At 50.9% G+C, this 18,388-nt stretch overlaps 6 protein-coding genes across 6 annotated transcripts; 4 read left to right on the top strand and 2 right to left on the bottom strand.

The window, feature by feature from the left end:
- Positions 1–597: 597 nt before the first annotated feature.
- Positions 598–3,541, top strand: N7517_000604 (Aim21 family protein; the record flags this gene model as incomplete). The annotated part of the gene is made up of 2 exons (XM_056718334.1): positions 598–1,519; positions 1,572–3,541. 2 exons carry the CDS (start codon positions 598–600, stop codon positions 3,539–3,541), a joined length of 2,892 nt encoding a protein of 963 aa, XP_056582469.1.
- Positions 3,542–4,408: 867 nt separating this feature from the next.
- Positions 4,409–5,899, top strand: N7517_000603 (RING finger domain protein; the record flags this gene model as incomplete). The annotated part of the gene is made up of 1 exon (XM_056718333.1): positions 4,409–5,899. One exon carries the CDS (start codon positions 4,409–4,411, stop codon positions 5,897–5,899), a length of 1,491 nt encoding a protein of 496 aa, XP_056582468.1.
- Positions 5,900–6,740: 841 nt separating this feature from the next.
- On the top strand, positions 6,741–7,446 carry N7517_000602 (mitochondrial 54S ribosomal protein mL40; the record flags this gene model as incomplete). The annotated part of the gene is made up of 2 exons (XM_056718332.1): positions 6,741–6,969; positions 7,103–7,446. The coding sequence occupies 2 exons, from the start codon at positions 6,741–6,743 to the stop codon at positions 7,444–7,446; spliced, it is 573 nt and encodes a 190-aa protein (XP_056582467.1).
- A 724-nt stretch (positions 7,447–8,170) lies between these two features.
- rho2 (uncharacterized protein) lies at positions 8,171–9,121 on the bottom strand (the record flags this gene model as incomplete). The annotated part of the gene is made up of 4 exons (XM_056718331.1): positions 8,171–8,458; positions 8,514–8,705; positions 8,850–8,928; positions 9,087–9,121. The coding sequence occupies 4 exons, from the start codon at positions 9,119–9,121 to the stop codon at positions 8,171–8,173; spliced, it is 594 nt and encodes a 197-aa protein (XP_056582466.1).
- A 1,478-nt stretch (positions 9,122–10,599) lies between these two features.
- Positions 10,600–14,307, top strand: N7517_000600 (uncharacterized protein; the record flags this gene model as incomplete). Its single annotated transcript, XM_056718330.1, is given in 4 exon segments — positions 10,600–11,704; positions 11,779–12,023; positions 12,077–13,007; positions 13,019–14,307. The coding sequence occupies 4 exon segments, from the start codon at positions 10,600–10,602 to the stop codon at positions 14,305–14,307; spliced, it is 3,570 nt and encodes a 1,189-aa protein (XP_056582465.1).
- An 895-nt stretch (positions 14,308–15,202) lies between these two features.
- Positions 15,203–18,101, bottom strand: N7517_000599 (vacuolar protein sorting-associated protein 35; the record flags this gene model as incomplete). Its single annotated transcript, XM_056718329.1, has 5 exons — positions 15,203–15,520; positions 15,579–16,127; positions 16,179–17,170; positions 17,243–17,880; positions 17,962–18,101. The coding sequence occupies 5 exons, from the start codon at positions 18,099–18,101 to the stop codon at positions 15,203–15,205; spliced, it is 2,637 nt and encodes an 878-aa protein (XP_056582464.1).
- Positions 18,102–18,388: the final 287 nt, after the last annotated feature.

Here is an 18,388-nt window from a genome sequence, read left to right as displayed (position 1 = left end):
GTATTAGATCTTGGGGACGTACAATATACTGTAATGCTACAGAAACGAGGCATTTCTTCAAGACCAATTTTGACCACTTATAGCGATATGCAGTAAAAAGTAAAAAGTAAAATAAAATGCCTCAAGATCGAAGAATCAAGGCCCTATACTGATCTCATCGGCGGGGCGCTGCATGGTAATAGATCCCTGTAGTTGGCTCCTATATAACCTGTAATGATACTGTATTATAATACCATCTGCGGTCAGACGTCAGGCCCAGGTGGCAGAAAGAACATACATCATCTCTCTTCCCTAAAACTCACTTTCGGAATTGCTTCAATTACTGCTTTAATTGCGTATTTTGACTGTTCCAATTGGACTGAAACTGGTTCTCATATCTGGGTAAGCAAAACATTCTGTATGCCTTATCTGCATGGGTCTGCTCTTGGAAGTCTTGCATCAATTTGATGCATATCCATAGCTGCTGGTTGCGTTAATTCCTGCATGTCGGTTGGGGGCCGTGTATCCATTGCTTTCCAGCTCACACAGGGCCAAGCGTACCGGTGGGTTATCTGGTTAGGCTGCTGCTAACTCGTTAACAGCTCCCAGAACTTCAACATGTCAACCCAAGCTGCTCCGGCCATCCCTCCTCGACCGACTCGATCCCCACAACCATCGTCGTCGTTAGAAATGCCCAAGATACCACCTCGCCCGGGCAACCGCCGCAATGATCGTTCGGTTTCGCCCATGCGTGGTAGCTATGCACCGTCGCCGTTCAATGAATGGACCGGTCCTAGCATGAGCCGTACCATTTCAAATGATCTGCCCCCACGCCCTCCCAGCGTCACAATACCGTCTCTCGGCGAGGAGGGTATTGAATATGCGGATCTCGACCCAGGAAACATCTCAGATAGCCATCACCAGACCCCCGCGGAGACTCGCAATGTTAGCAGTGATCTTAAGATCCATGCACCGAGACCGTCGTTGCCGACTTCAAGTGCTGAAGCAAAGGTCCAGACTGTCACCCGCACGGATTCCCGCCAGGCTGCCGCGGCAGGACTGGGACGTGGCGTTTCGCCTGCTCGTGAGGAACAAGAACGCTCAAGTCGTTCACTACATTCCAGGGCGAGTGGCACACGGGCCGAATCCTCAACTGCATCCAATGAACGCCGACTCTCTGCCCATCTCGGAGAGGAGCAGGGCTTCCGCGTGCCCATGTACCCAAATGCCGGTGACGTCCAGGCACCATCTCCCAGCCCGTTCCTAGAACAAGGCTCGCAGCGGTCGAGCCGTAACCACAACCGCACTCGTAGTGCTCGCGATTCTTCCCTACCCCCTGGTAGCTATGGGTTGCATGGGCATGGTGTTCAACATCCCGATAAGTTTGAAAAGGCTTGGTATGAAAAGCATCCCGATGAATTGGTGAAGGAAGAAGGACAATATGGCCCTGGTGTGGGCACTCCGCGTCCTGATTGGGCAATGAGTAGCGACGATCTGAACAAGATTGTTCGAAGCTCCGCCCAGACCGGTTCCGGTCTTGGTGAGTATTTGAAGCAATTGCGCTGTCGCTTGAAAGCTAACATTGTGGCCAGGTACTTCCCCAACCATTGTGGGCACCCCCGAAGAGGAGGTCGGGTATATCGCGTCCGACGAGTACATACATTCAATTGCTTCTCCTCTTCCTGACGCTCGACTCGAAAGCCAGCCGACTGTTGAGTCGCCACTTCGACACATGAGTTTCCCTTCAGAGGGTGTGCAGAAGCAAACCACCGCAAGCCCGCTGCGTCACCGTAGATCCAGTTCGCACGGACATCGTGAGGGTGGCGTGATCCACGTGGATGATCCGATGCATCCTTTGCACCACCCCGACGGATTTGCCCCGACCCCGGCGTTCGAAGACCATGAGCCGACATTTGAGAACGCCGAGGAAGAGGAAGAGCCAATTCTGGCTGCTGATGAAGTGCGCCCTGAGTCGGCGTACTTGCATCCCGCCATCTCGCCGACATTTGATCGCCGGGGAAGCTTCGAGGATGATGGCCGCAGTCGGACTCCTAGTCTCCACAGTCGTTCCAACAGTCGATCAGCAAGTGCGCAAGGTCAATTCCCGGTGCTGACTCGATATGACTCACGTGAGGATACGCATACACCGCTCGAAGATGTCGACGAGTATGAGCCGTTGTTCCCGGAAGAGGATGCTGAGAAAGAGAAAATCCTATCAGCTGCGGATCGTTTCAAGAAGAGGCCGGACGCACTCAAGCATAGATTCCCTAGCCAGGATATCTGGGAGGATACCCCTAACAGTCTGCAGCTTCATGCTACCGTCACCACCCCAGATCTGCCTAAACGAGACTCTTCCGAAATCTTCGAAACACCCGAACAAGAAGCCGCACGCAGGATGCAGAACACCAAAGTCGACTCACATCAGGTGGCGACTCACATCCTGGAAGGTGAGAGCGTCAGGGATAAGGCCCCCCCGCGACCAGAGACTTTAAAACAGCGTTTCCCCAGTAGAGATATTTGGGAAGATGCTCCCGATAGTCATCAGCTGGTGACTACAATTGAGCCCGCAAAAGAAGAATTGAAAAGCCCAGAAGTACCTTCCAAGCCTGGCATTCCCCCGCGCCCGCAGAGACAGTCTCAGTCCACCTCACCGACCGAGAAGCGCCAACCACCATCAATCCCAGACAGACCCAAGCCCCAGGTCCCTGTCCGTCCCGCTAAGTTCGGCTCCCAGGCCCCAGCAAGCAACGCCGAAGCCCCGAGAGAGGCTCCTGCAGCCAAGGCTAAGCCCGCAATTCCTGCTCGCCCCGGTGGAAGCAAGATCGCAGCCATGAAGGCAGGCTTCCTCACTGATCTGAATTCACGTCTGCAGCTGGGTCCACAGCAGCCCAAGCCCCAAGAAAAGGAGCCCGAGGAGACTGTTGAGAAGCAGCCTCTGAGCGACGCTCGCAAGGGAAGAGCCCGCGGCCCAGCACGACGAAAGCCAGCCGTCGAGAAACCCACTTCCAGACTCCCCACTATTCCAGAGATCAAGATCACAGAATCTTTGAATATTTGGCAAGTTGGCCAGGATGGGAACCTGGTTGTTGGGACCGGTGGCAAAGAGGAGAAGTCTCCCGTTGCAGTGAGAGCAACACCGGTGCCTGCTGTACAGCCAATGGCTCCTCCAATCGCCAAGAACACCGCCGGTGAATCTGTTGACCCAACGCCTGAATCTCCCGCTGTAGAGGACGTGACTTTACCCGCAACCACAACAGCAGATGTCCAGCCTATACAGACCCCAGCAGAACCCTCGGAACCTGCTGAGTCGTCTCCGATAGCAACCGAAGCTACAGATAAGCATGAAGAGAAGGACGATGTGGACGCGACAAAGCCCTCCGAGTCTGCCTCCGAGCCTGCCTCCGAGCCTGCCTCTAAGCCTGCCTCTGAACCTACAACTGTTGCCGCGGCGATGCCTGAATCTGTCTCGGCTCCAGCTAAGCTGGATGATGCCATAGAAGACATGGCTGCGTCGGCTGATGGCAAGAAGAAGTCTGACGGTAGCATTCACTCTGAACAGTAGTTGGGTGTGCGGATATGTTACCCCTCGCTTTTCTATGATGTCGCTCATGTTCAACCCCTTATCACCAGATCGCCAGATCACACCTTTAGTATTCCTTCTGCTTGTTTAATGAATGATTTGTTACTTGATTCGGATTAAAATTTCTTCTTTATCTTATTATGTAGATGGCTGAAGTACTTTGTAGTTAACCAGATTAAGGAATTACAGAGTCCAATTCAGGACCCAGCTAGGTTGGTCTACCCTGGTATACATCAGATCAAGAAAACACCACCATGGCCTCAAAATGCTAGACGACCACAAAGACACAAAGCAAGCCAAGAGCTGTCATGGCCTTGGATGAGATCAAAAGATTGAACTGTTCTTGTACTGCCGATGTGGACTATGGACATCCTGTATCTATACATAGTTACGCGTTGAGATCGAATACAGGCCTGATCTCTCAGGCATGACTGTATAAATGACAAAGGCTGAACAGTACCTATGTATTATATCTATCGTACCTGGATGAGAAAAGTGCAACGCATCCGGAAGCAAGTCACATACATAGATATCTGATCACTTACCATCTCCGGGTTGAGCCCGATGGCCAATGACGTGATCCCACGTGACCGCCTTTGACAGCCGCGGCTCACAGCCGAATGTAAGAGACGCCGACCTCCACTTAGCGGAATGGAGCTCCTCTCTTCTTGTGCTCTGGGGGAAAATTCGAGATATTTGTTTGCTTCATCGGCTTGTATGGTTCATCTTTCTACTCAGAAGATGCTGAACCCCATCCTTTGTCTCTTATCGAGTCCGATTTAGATCTTTATCGCACTATCTCTCTACATTTCTCATCGCCCCCAACTTGCATACCTTGTCTCCACTACCATGGCGTCCGTCCCAGAGTACTCTGCAGCAGGCAGAACCACATCACTCGATGGCACCACCTCCGCCAACTCGGATGCAAACACCATCTCACAAGAGAGCATTCCACCTCAGAATGAATTGACGGAGGACACCGAAACTGTTTTCTTGAATAAGAGCGTATCAACCCCGAGCCACGGATCGGATATTTCCAGCAAATCACCCAGTCAATCATCAAAACCCTCCCATGCCTCGGATGAAGAAGAACCGCGCAAATGCTGGATTTGCTATACGGATGAAACGGAGGACTCGCCACTGAATCTGGAATGGCGGTCGCCTTGCCCTTGTGCCTTAACAGCCCACGAGGCATGTCTACTCGACTGGCTCGCCGACATGGAAAATCCCCGGTCGCGCAAAAGCAACGGTGGTGGCGTGACAATGATGTGTCCTCAGTGCAAGACAGAAATCGTGGTCACTCGCCCGCGGAGCTATGTGGTCGACATGATGCGACTGGCCGAGCGCGTAGCAGGCCGATTGGTCCTTCCCGGCATGATGTTTACAGTGGCCGGCACTGTGTGGGCTGGATGCTGCGCGCATGGAGTTTATTCAATGTACCTCATTTTTGGAACCGATGAAGCCAGACAGATTATGGAGGAGACTATGGAGGGCCCATGGAATCCCGGGATGAATATCGGGTTGCCGCTTATCCCGCTCGTCTTAATATTCTCACGCACTCGGTATGCCGAAGGCCTTCTCCCGGCTATTCCGGTTCTTTTTTTCGCTGCACATAACCCGGGGCAGGAACCCGACTTCGACTTGTGGCCACCCACACCGGCTATGACGTTTGCCGCACTACCATACATCAAAAGCTTTTACGGAGCGCTTTACGAACGGCTATTCGGTGGCCTGGAACGGAAATGGATCGCCGAGGTACAACCCCGCGCCGCGGAAGAGATCCTGGATGATGCGCAGCAACAAGATCAGGCGGAGGGTCTCAATCGGTTCGGCGATAATGCAAACGGACAGATCCTGATGGAGATCGATCTCGAACTGCAAATGGGAATGGGTGATGAAGATGAACCGGACCTAGAAGCGCTTCCTAACGGGCAGGGCGAAGATGTCAATGGCGTCCCTAACGGAGCACCAGATGCTGGGCAAAACAACAACCCACTAGGACTTGGGCGTCGACAGAACGAGATTATTGCCGATACCAGCAATCTTGCTGATGTTGTACTCGGAGCGCTCGTCTTCCCAGCAATCTCGGCGTCAATGGGTGGCCTGCTGAAGTATCTTCTCCCCAAGTCATGGACATCCTCAGCCATGGACCGTGGCCGCTTGGGACTACTTCAGACCCGCTGGGGTCGCAGTGTTGTTGGCGGGTGTATGTTTGTTCTGTTGAAGGATGCACTAGTTCTTTATTGCCGGTGGAAGCTGGCCCAAACACACCGTCGCCGCAAGGTCTTGAACTACGATCGAGCTAAGAAACACCATGCCGCAAAGCGGTCCACTGGATAGCTTTAAACATACGAGTTATTGTTTCAATGGACTTGAGCTACTACTCTCCTCTGCTTATCTTCGGCGCATCGACTGCATTGTATGGCGTTTTATGGCATTCTCTTTGACGGCTTTGGGGGGATATCTCACATATTATGCCTTTGATGATTCTTGATACTGTTAAATAACTTCTATCTTCAACGAAAATATCAAGTCATGTTCGCTGGAAAAGAAGCCGGCATCAATGCCTCAGTACTAGGTCCCAACACTATCCGTGGCGTCACTGCTCGTAATCAGCTGAATCTGACTTGGCACTTTTCTGAATTGTTTAACAACAAAAACAAGAATAGACGGCCGCTTATACGGCCTTTGATGTCTTTTTAGTAGTATTCTCAGGTATTCTATTTACATCTCTTTAAGACATTTTCTCCTCTTCTCGGTTTTATAGGTCCATAGGTAGATGATATAAATAAGAGGCTTAATTTGTGAAAGCGACTTTTCTATGTATAACCTGGGATATCAAGTCATGATCTCTCCTCAAAGGTCGTGTATCAATTTTTATCTGTACCTATTATCAAATCTCAAGACTGGCTTAATATCAGTCATCTGACGTAACATTTTATCTTCTTAAGTATATTGGGCCTCTCCAAACCCTGCCGTTTGATAATTAATTAATCGTCCTCTAAAGAGAACCTGAACGACAAATGCGTCGCAGCTAAAGATGCATGCAGCGGCAATGTTTATCTCACCAAGCGCGCGGCTAAACGGGCGGACAAGATTCTGCCGTCAAGGAATTATTCCCCGTGGAACTCAATTACATCGAGCCCTTCCCACTCCTTCCACCCAGCAGACAACCATCACAATGAAGTCCTTATCACCAGCCCTCGCGTCTCTCGCGAATGTCTTCAAGATCCCCATGTCAATGGCGCCGGTCCGTCCATCAATTTCCCGGGCGTGCCACGAGACCCTGAACCGCCAAACACAACAGCCCGGCCCGGTCACAGCAGCCCTGCAATCTGCGCCATTCTCGACCACAAGCGCAATGGCCGCGAGAAAGACCAACAATGGCCCTGTAATTGACAAGCGCATTAGTATGTGCCATACCCCTACCCCGAGCTCTCACCCGAGTTCCGAGTCCCGAGCCCCCCAACCAAACCAAACACGTCTCATGGCCAAGGAAAGAAAAAAGAACCAAAAACTAACAATATCTTTCCAACCAATTAGCTTTGATCCGCTACTTCCTTCACCACCCTCTCACTCCCCGTCCCCTCCGCTTCTCCCGAAACCGTTACCTCCGCCACTGGACTATCCACCGCGCTTGGCAATTGTTCCAGGCCCAGCAGCGCCGCAAGCAAGAACTCGAGATGATGCGCCAGTACCAGAGCATGCAAGATGCGTGTGAGGAGCTGCGCACGGGTGCCGGCGACGGTGGCAAGCTGTTCCGCGTCTCGATGAACAAGAAGGGTATCTTCACTGATATGTTCCCTATTGAGTATGCTCGCATGCAGACCGAGTCCCCTCCTTCCGATGGATGGAACCATGACTGGAAGAAGCCTGGAAAGAAATAGAGGACTTGAGGTAGAGGTTGTCTGGCTGGATTTGATGTTGGTTTGAAGATTCATTGGACTGGAGGGCCCAGGATATATGTATCATTTTGGCGCTATGTAACATATGCATTTCTTTTTTTTTATATCTTGATATTGTTTGCATTTCAAGCTCGATATCACTTTGTTTGAATTGTATCCCTTTCCTGTGCGACATGCTCTGACTCTGTATATATATGGGTACAGGAAGTATAAGTCTACAAGGTATGACGTGCCGAAAGGAGACAGTTGATTATATGGTACCCTGAGCGGGCTGTGAGCACAATGTATGAGAAATGAGCGCTGAAAACAAAGGCACCAGAATTACTACATGAAAAAAGGAGAACACAATGAGTGAGATCGCGATGTACTTCGGGGAATTGAGTGGTGAGAAGGAAGGGAATCCGGAGTTGCACGTGCATAAGCATCAGCCACAAAAGACGCAATTGATCAAAAATGAAAGACGTAAGAAAATACCTGCAAGGGAAAAGACACGGCCAAAAATAACCGGAAAGCAGACATCGTACCCAGATCAATCGACCGGGTTAGCACAAGAACCTCCCAAACACCAGTGATGCATGATACAACGGAGCGTCGATTGATATCTTCATGGTTTATACCAAGTTGTATCAATCAAGTTCCAAGTCAACAGAAAAACCGAGCGCTGGCAGAGAAAGAGTCGGCATTTTGCACATCTCAAATTGCATCATCAGATAACCACACAGCAAGACGATTTCCGCTTGTCAAATGTGAGCAATGCAGCACGGGTAGCTGCCTCGAAGACATCGTCAACACCCTCGCCCGTCAAAGACGAGCATTCAAGATATTTGCGGGCTCCAATCGATGCTGCGATGTCACTGCCTTCTTTTGTCGTCACAAACTTAAGTGACTTTTTGCGCATTTCTTCAATCGCCAATGGATCTTCACGAAGGTCTTTCTTCAATCCAACCAAAAGGATCGGCACACCGGGGCATCGCTCGTTTGCTTCGTCGATCCACTACACCGCAGATCAGTATCACTGGCCCCGATTCTTGAATTTATCTGAGACGAACCTTGTGTTTCACGTTCTCCAACGAATCAGGAGTATCCATAGCGAACCCAATCAGGAGGACATGGGCTTTCGAGTAGGCCAATGGTCGCAAGCGCTCATAGTCTTCTTGTCCTGCTGTATCCCATAGAGCCAATTGGACTGAGCGGCCATCGACGCGGCAATCCGTCACGTAGTTTTCAAATACCGTTGGTACCTAGCGGGGGGAAGATGTCAGGCATGATTGGGAGGGGATGTATCGAGGTCGAGTGTACTAACATAATGCTGCGATATAAGAACATATTAGCCACGGACTCTGCTTCTAGGGGGACCTGCTCTAGGCCTAATGGACTAAACTCACAGTTGGGAAGTACCCTAGGGTAAAGACGCTGAGCAAACTGGTTTTTCCACATGCACCATCGCCAATTATCACAAGCTTCCTATCAGGGACTTCAAGTTAGCACACGCGATCACCATTCTGTCTTCAATCCCACTGGTAATGGTATCGGAAGGGCTAGGCTGCCACTTGCAATCTTGCATAATCTCCTTGCAATACCGCGGGGATGTAAGACACCACATCAAAATGGGCTGCACTTACCTTCGCATCACATTATCATCCTGTTGTTGCGACATTATGAAGGCTGCAAAACCCTTCGTGATACACAAGGGTAATGGGAAAGCGGAGGGTATTGTGGATCGGCACTCGAGATGATGCGGAGTTCCGAGTCAGATTCAGCTGATTACGAGGGTTGGCGACACGTATAAGTAAGGAAAGTCCAGCTCGGGGCAGATAGTGCCCAAACGGATTACAGAGAGATATGAATGGGCGGCCTGAAGATGCACCCAAACAGTGACGAGTTGTTGGGGGAGGGGGAAAAGGTCGCGTTGCGGCTGAGGCTAATGATGGGGTTTGACGTAGACACGAAACCTCAAAATGGATAGGTTTAAGGAGAGAGGAGAAGGGTAGAAATTGAGTGAGCGGAAGTTTTAAAAGAGAGGAAGCTGAAGAGTAAGCCCTGGAGATAAGATGAAGGGGAAGAAGGCGCTTACAGTCCAAGCGGAGATTTATTAAGGCTCACGCCGAGACGACTAGGAAGGGACTAAATAATAGCTCTGGGGGGCAGATGGATATCTTCTCGGTCTGATCATCCTATGGGGACCCTTTTTTTTTTTCCCTCTTGTTTATCACCTTGGAAGATATTTTTAATTAGCGCTCTCCGTGTCTCACACAGCTCAGTGGATCAGAGCGTCTCATACTTGTTTCCCCTTGCCCATTTACCATTCACCGCCTAGTCTTAGGGGGTATTGCTGGCAGATCAAAGGCGGGCATGTGATAGATCATGTGACTCGAACAATGTAGTGATCAGCATGAGACAAGTGAGAGGTAGTCTGTCTAGTCTTGTAACCAAGGGATGATAACTTGATTTAAAGAGCTGAACTGGTTGAGTTTGGAACTTTACTACAGTGTAAAGTTTGAAATATCTTCATACAATCAAGATACTGCCACTAAAACATACAATTCGAGATTTGAAACCTTACAATTAAGGCATCAGCTCGCTTGCGGCGGCTATCCCGTTGCGGCGGCACGACAGCCAGCCAGAAGGCTGGAAAGCCCATCACTCCATCCATTCATTCGCGTTCGATCTGTCTACCTCTTGCCTCGGCGCTCACTCAGCCTTGATATCTTGTTGGTCCTGGCTTTGACTCATTGTTTGTTTTCTCCCCTAGTTTGCCAGCGCTCCATCACCTAATCCGAAGCGCAGACACGTCGTGACCCGCCGGGATTATTGCTTTCAACCCCCCTCCTCCCGTGTCCTTATCCTATCTCACCCCTCACGTTTGCCACTACCGAAGTGTCTTTCAAGCAAACAACAAAGAACGCGATTGACTCTTTGTGCGTGAATACCCCAAGGGGAATAATTCCGGTAAGTCAACACCAGATCGTGGAATCACCGGAGCTTTGTTGGTAGGGCTCTTTGGCTCTTCCGTTCTCCGCTTTTCCTCCTCATTCTACCACCCACCTCTCTGACATTGCTCTTCTAACTCAAAGCTTGCTCTGGTGGTATTAGTATGCTGCTGAGGCAGTCCCTGCAGCTTATTTCACCTCCACCATGGCGACCCATATGTCAGCAACTCCGCTTCCAGCAACCAACGGCGAGACCCACGCGCGGGGTCCTCAAGCCACCACATCGACCGGATCCACGGCGACATCTGCGCCTTCTGTGAATCGCAAGAAGCAGAAACGCCGACAGAAACAAGCTGCTCGCTTAGCCGCGGAACATCCCAATGCTTATGCCTCCGGAGATGCGGACATGCTAGCAACAGATGAACAGCGCTCCTGCGATGAAGACCACGAATATCACCTCCAAGATCACTCCCATACAGCAAGTGGTGCTTCTTATGGATATGCGTCACCAGAACATCGCCGCGGGCCCCCCACGATGAACGGATCCGAGGACCACCACGCCGCCTCAGGCGAGGCACCAAAGAGGAAGAAAAATAGGAAAGCCCGATCCGACTCCCAGAATCATGCTGATCGCAGCTCAACTCCGCTCTCAACCCCGTCCGCCACCTTCTCCCACCCTCCTCCACCTCCCCAATCCATGCCATACATCAGTCGATTTACCGGAAAACCCATGAAAAATAGCAGCATCTGGAACCAGTCAACTCTAGAAGAACGCGAAAATATCAGGACCTTCTGGTTTGAGCTTGGCGAAGAAGAACGGCGCCAGCTTGTCAAGGTGGAAAAGGATGCTGTTCTGAAAAAAATGAAAGAACAGCAAAAACACTCTTGCAGCTGTACAGTTTGTGGAAGAAAACGAACTGCGATTGAAGAAGAGCTAGAGGTCCTGTACGACGCATACTACGAGGAGCTGGAACAATACGCGAATAACAATCAAGGCGCATTCGACGAAGGAGCTCCCATCATTCCTCCTCGACTTTATCAACCACCCCTTCGATCCCCAGGACATCATACTCGGACGCACGGCCAGTTTCATCCGTCACGGAGCCGGGTCCAGGAGCTACCTGAAGACAACGACGATGATTTAGAAGAGGATTACGACGAAGAAGAGGAAGAGGATGACGAAGAAGAAGACGAGGATGAGGAGGAAGAGGACGACGAGGAGCTCTACAGCGACGAAGACCTTGAAGATGACGAAGCTCGAGCAGCCCGCGCTGATTTCTTTGCATTCGGTAACAGTCTAACTGTGAAAGGTACGCAGCAAGATCACCTGACCGATATCACAAGAGGTTTACGTCTAACTCTGGATACTTATCATTCTCACCAGATGGAATTCTTACAGTTGCAGACGATCTTCTGAAAAATGATGGCAAGCATTTCATTGATATGATGGAGCAATTGGCTGAACGGAGAATGCAAAGAGAAGAAGATACACAATACGGAATAGCTGCTGCTCATCAGTCCTTCCATGGACATAATCATGGTCCTCTAGACGATGAGGATTACGATGATGAAGAAGACGATGAGGATTATGACAGTCAAGAGGAGGAAGAGTTCGACGAGGACGAAATGGTACGGATCTACGATCTGATATTGTTCAGGCCATCTGCTAATAATACTAACAGGATGCCATGACCGAGGAACAGCGCATGCAGGAAGGCCGACGAATGTTCCAGATTTTCGCCGCCCGAATGTTTGAGCAACGAGTTATGACGGCATATCGAGAGAAAGTCGCCGAACAGCGTCAGAAACAGCTAATTGACGAGCTCCTCCAAGAGGAGACGTTGAACGAGCAGCGCAATGCCAAAAAGGCCCGGGAAGCGCAAAAGAAGAAGGATAAGAAGCGATTGCAAAGACAGGCAAAAGAAGAGGAGAAAGCCCGCCGGGACGCCGAGAAGGCGGCTGAAGAGGCCGCTCTGAAGGCTGCGCAAGAGAAGAAACTCGAAGAACAGCGATTAAAGCGCGAAGAGCAACGGAAGAAACGTGATGCGGAAAAAAAGGCACAAGAAGAAGAGCGTGCTCGCAAAGAAGCTGAGAAGCAGCGACGACTCAAAGAAGAACGAGAACGTCAAGCCGAAGCTGAGCGCAAGCAACGCGAACAAAAAGAGGAAAAGAAGAGGCGAGAGGATCTCAAACGCAAAGAAAAGGAAGAGCGTGAGGCCTTTGAACGGAGAACCCGAGAGGAGCGCGAACGCAAAATGCGTGAAGAGCAGGCGAGGAAGGACCGAGACGCAGCACGAGAGCAGGAAATCCGAGATCGTAGCGGAAAGCGCGAGCAGGTCAGAACCTCACCACCACACACTCTGCCAGGCGTTATCCCGTACAATCTCCAGTCTCAGGCCCCTCCTGGTTTCCTGCAGTCTCCGCATTATCCCATGGCGACACCTATTGTTCCTAAGGTCTCGACTCCGGGACGGCCTCGTCAACAATCCCATCATGGCTCTTCTACATCCTCCCCTCACTCCCAACCTAACAGCGCCGATTCCTCTCACCACCCTTCCATCTCCCCACGTTCCATGGGTCATCCGCAGTCAGGATCGACTTTTGGTAGACAAGGTTATCAACAGCCTCCATTGCACCATCCTCAACCTTCCGCTCCTCTGTCACCTCTAGGGCGCATCAATCCTTCGGCATTCGCTGGCCTCGGTGGTCTACCGTTCAACCACCCCCGGGCATACCAGGAATGGCTCCGCGATCAACTCACCCTCAAGAATCGATGTATTCGTCGAATGCTGGGATGATTAACCCTTTGCGGTCATTTAACGGATCTGGTGGAATTCCCGCGCCGCCTGGCATGAACGGTGTACGACCCATGCCGCCGAGCCGAGCGTTCCCTGCTGATCCTGTACACGGCCTTCCCTTCGCTGGCAACCATGGAGTGCCTGGTGCATACCCTCTGCAGCAAGCCAGTCTGTCAAAAGCCCATTCCAGGCAGCCATCTCTTTCATTTGACCGCTCCCCGTTAGATTCGGGGACCCAGCCGTTCCCCATCACACGGCCAAGCCCTATCAAACGCCCATCCAGCTCGGCACAGGACCGACAGAACAATGGCAATGTTTCAGTGCAGCGAGAAGTGGATGGCTTGAGTGCTCATCTAGGTAGCAGTGCGCTCCTTGATGACACTGATGCTACATATCCATCAAACCTGTCTCAATCATTGCCTGGTGCCCCCGCCCCCGGGGTATTCCCGGGGCCAACACGTGCCAGCTTCCAAGGACCGTCGTTGCTCACAGATCCTCTAGGATCCCCACAGACTAACTTCGGGATTGGTTCTCCAATGAGCAACTCTACATGGTCTGCGACACCCTTTGGGGCCGCCTCCCCCTTCGGTACCACGTGGACACCCGCTTCGGCCGGAACTGGCTGGCCTCCCAATAATGCCTTCTCAGCAGGCGGTCATCATCGGCCTCACACTTCTCGACCCGTTACAATTCGCCTGTTGGTCATCCAAGCATGCAAGCAGCTGAACTCGATGACCAGCCCGCAGAAGGGTCCTGGAAGCTTCCACGATGTGAACCTTGTTCTCGGCCAGGTGGAGCAGCTGCGCAACGCAGGCGAGCCAACGATCTCTCTGGATGAAATGCTTGATATCTGTGATACGGAAGGTAGTCCACAGAATGGCGGTGGATCGTTCACTATCAAGGAAGGCCCAAGTGGCAAGTCTGTCCGATTTGAGCCCGACCCTAATAGTGCGGTCTCCGGTCATCGGGGCAGCATTGTCCCTGGCGATATCGGCAGCCCGATCCCTAGTAACAGCCACCCAGCCCCCTTCAGTGGATTCGGTGGGCCCTCCTCCGCGCTGCGACAATATTCTTCGCCTCCGACTGGCTTATTCGGCGGGACTCCTCTGTCCTGATCATGATTTAACGCCAACCCGGCCTTGGGATGAATCTTCTTCTTCGGCCTCCTTTCCGCACTTTCGCTGGAACGACATTGAAATGCCCTCATCTATCATCTTTTTTCTAGTTCTTTTTTTTTCATCTTTTATTGAAGCGTCATGGATTAACGTCATACTCACACATCTGTCTACATCTTTCCACTCGAAAGAGTCACTGCTATTGATATGGGTTGTTTATTTGCTTGGTATTTTTCCAATGTGGTTGAATGCTTTACTTTTTGAAGTATGGCCCCCGGATTTGTTTTTATGTACGGTATGAGTCTCTGGCCTTTCTACATTATGCAGCGATATCCGTGGAGATTGGGTTAGTCTCCCACTCCGTCGTCCTTGACCAATTGCATGATCGAAGGTTTCTTCGGCTTTCGTTTGTTGGCTTTCGGCGTAGAATTTGTAGAACTTGACAACGTAGAGTTACATAATTGTCATCACGTGCGATTCAGATAGGCTTTATATATTATCTAGAGGGAATTCGACATGGCTCCCTATGGATTTGATTATATTTTCCATGCTCAACAGACCCCTCAGGGTTGCTTGTTTGTTCTACAAAAAGGAAAAAAGGTAGTTTTCCATGGCCGATACAAATCACGTTGAAAGGGTATGGTGTTATCCAGAGACAATGATACACTTGTATATACTAGGAATGAAAGAAGATCGAGGAGCATCAAGAGAAGAAGAGGCAGGCTTCCAGGAACAAGAGAAAGACAAAAGGGACCAATGAAATAGAGTAGAGCAGAAAAGCAAGTCCAGGAGGACCAAAGCAGGAATCCCACGTAGCACGTCACATACAGTGCTCCTTGAAGATCACGGAGGCGTGTGTCCTAACCAAAATGGCCTGGGCATATCCATCTGGCAATTACTTTGGTGGATCTGTCACAATACCTTCGTATTCGCGAGAGCGAATATACTCCAGCGTGCGTTGGAAGTGGCGCTTCGGGCCGTCAAGACTAGCATTTGGCTCATCTTCGCTGGTCTGCAGGTTGGAGTGAATGAGTTCGATGAGGCCGTTCAGGTACTTGGTAGTGACGGTCTCGTTCTGCTGGTCGAAATAGTAGACATAGCGGTTGAGGATTTCCACAAAGAGTTCGACGGAGACAGCGGTGTCCATACAGGCATCGGCCACACGGAGGGCGCGCTGGAGGCACTCGAGCACTCGTTTGCCATCGCGGTAGAGCTGCAAGGTTCAAGTCAGCTAAAACATATTAAGTGATGAAAATTGAAGATAAACTTACATCTTTAGGATCATCTTCTCCACGTTGAGGATTCTCAACTACCCACCAAAGGTGACTTGCGAGATACACCGCGCGGCACTGATCGGGCTTCTTGAGGAGTTTGCTTCCGTGCAGCGCAGCCTTGGTAATGAGTGTGTCATAGTTCTCCTTAGAGAATCCACGGCTCCCATGTAGGGCGCCTGAAATAATGCAGACGGCCTGGAACTGGGCGCGTGAGTCGCTGATAGCATCTTCATAGATGGTGAATGCCTGCGCGAAGAACTCGTAGCTGACTTCCTCGAATCCTGTTTGATCGGCAACCTCGCCACACATGACAAACAATCGCAGTGCGAGATCGGCGCAACCTGGGTTTACGCGCTGGTACAAACTGTTGATGCTCTGGTGCATGAATCGGTATAGAGCCGATGACTGTGACTGCCAATTGTCATCGTAATGCTCGCGCGACTTCAGTTTGCGGGCCAATTGGACCGAGGCCGTTATGATTGCAGGGGTAGTATAGCGGATTCGTTCGTTGCCATCGGCCAATGCCTTGCGCGTTGCTTGGAGAAGCTGTCACAGACTGTTAGTTATACGTATAAAATATTTAGCAAGTAATCCTACCTTTAGCTGGGTGTCATTATCCGATGCCCGAATCAAGTGGATGAGTCTCGCAAGCCACCCTTGCTCTTCTACCGTCTCATCTGTTTCTCCTCCCCTCCGTTGGGACTGTGACCCGGGATAGCCAGCAGACTGCTGCATGCCTTCCTTGATCAATACTCTAGCGGCCTGGAGCACACGATCGAGGTTTTCCGTTGTGGATACCAAGATCTTGTTCTTCAAAAGACTGCGAATTACCTCGCCTGCAACAGCCCTCCTTGTGGGGTATGACTGTGAGGTCAGCAGTGGCAGGTAATGTGGCAACGCCAAGGCTGTGAAAATTGAGATGTAAGATTTGAGAGGAGCATTGAGAAGGTGGAGGATGTGTTGTTGGGTTGGTGCTGAATGCAAATCGGCGTGATCGGTGTATTCGGCGGTTTTTTGTGTCGCAAAGTCCAGGACCTGGTCGACGTACTCTAACCGATCTGGATAGGTATTCAATGCCAGATTGACAAGTGATACCAACAGCGCCATGGTATCTTGAATCGGCAATGCACGCGTCTTGATCAAATTGACCACTTGGTCATAGAAGATATCATACAGCTTGATTTCGGCTGGAATACCAGGCTTAGCGTCGTCCCCATTCTCAACCTGCTTTTCTTCCGTTGGCGGTTCAGCAGGCTCGGGGCTTTCTTTGGGTGCTTCTGCTTTGTCGTCCTCGGTACCATTCTCCTTGGAAGTGTCATCGGTGCTGACTTCCTTTGACTCTTCGGCTTTGGTTTCTTTGGCAAGCTCGAGCTTTTGCAATAGCTTGGTGACAGCTTCTTCCTCGTTTTGTTTCCGTGCTTCTGGCTCTACTGCCGAGTCCGTTTCCCTTGCCGCATAAGAAGACAAACGGTCCATAAGACCAATGACGATTTTCTTCAGATCCACATGTGGGTTAAGTCTGGCGATGGCAGATAATAGATGGTCCAGGGTGTGCAGGTGGAACTCATCTGGGAAGACCTTTGTGATAACTGTTGATTAGATTAGCATTGGACCAAGCAAGAGTAGATTCCAAGCAAAAATATAAGCAAAGAGAGCCGTACCTTCCAGGAGATATTCTTGCGCGAGGACATCTCGGCATTGTACAACCTGTTCTAGAAGCGCTTGCAGAATACCTGATTTGTACCCTTCAAGGTCCACCAACTGGCTGAGTCGAACGATGTTGCTACCAACGAGCAGCTCCAGTTCGCGTCGTTCTTGTATGCGTCTATCCCGCTCTCGTGAGGGGCCCTGGTGTTGAAGCCGAACCCAGAGCTTGTTCATTTCCACGAAATTCGTCAAAACAAAGTTGATCGAATCCTGCATGTTACCTTCTGGGCCATCACCGGTTCCCAAGGGCAAGTGATCCCGTGCTTGGCCAGAGAGGTAGTATCGCAAGAATAGGCCACGGATCGGGTGTTGAACGCCTCGGCTCATCTCCATCATATCCTTCATGATCTCCTTGACCGGCGCATCTTCGACGGACATGTAAACCGTACCCACGGTGATCATCAAGTACAAGCGGGGGACGATATTTCCGGCATACTGAACGAGCTCGTATAGGTCGGCAAGGTGGTTAACGGGATGATTCTCCTTTAGGTAGACGGAAAGGTGTCGCAGCGCATCAAAGACGGCCATATACAATTCGTAATACTGCTTGGGGCCGAGACTGGGGGTTCGAAGTTCAGAGACAAGAGTCGATCTATAGAAATAGATTTCAAGCTGTTAGCATAATGCGCGGGTTCCGAGGTCGCTGCCTGGAGGGTTTCATCGGGGAGCTCACCCGCATTTCAGCGCATCCATGAGCTTTCCAGGAGTCTCTAGACATTTGCGCATCAGACTCGACTGCTGCCTCACCACCCCCAATGCCTCCTCGAGGAGGCGGTTCTGGTCCTCGGTGACGGGTGGTGGGCTAGCCATCATGGAACGAGTGAGGGGCGGAAGCTAGGGGGAGGTAGAGCAGGGTGAACACATGCAATGCAAAGACAATGAGCTAGCGAGAAAGCGAATCAATTCATAAAACAATACTTCAAGGTGGAAATAATGGGGGAAGGAAGATCGGAAGGAGGTTGGAGAGGATAAGCTTGGGGGAGTGGCACCTTGTCCCCGAGACGTCACCCTGTGGCCGTACGGCAGCGGATAGCGGCTGCTCATAACATAACACCTCTCTTATATTGAGCTTTCAATCTACAAAGCTTCTAATGTTTTTA

The sequence above is a fragment of the Penicillium concentricum genome, assembly GCF_028827145.1.
Source record: "Penicillium concentricum strain IBT 3081 chromosome Unknown utg000001l_segment0_segment0, whole genome shotgun sequence".
Classification (NCBI taxonomy): Eukaryota; Fungi; Ascomycota; class Eurotiomycetes; order Eurotiales; family Aspergillaceae; genus Penicillium; species Penicillium concentricum.
Note: the sequence above shows the minus strand (reverse complement) of the source record. Positions and strands in the feature narration are given on the sequence as shown.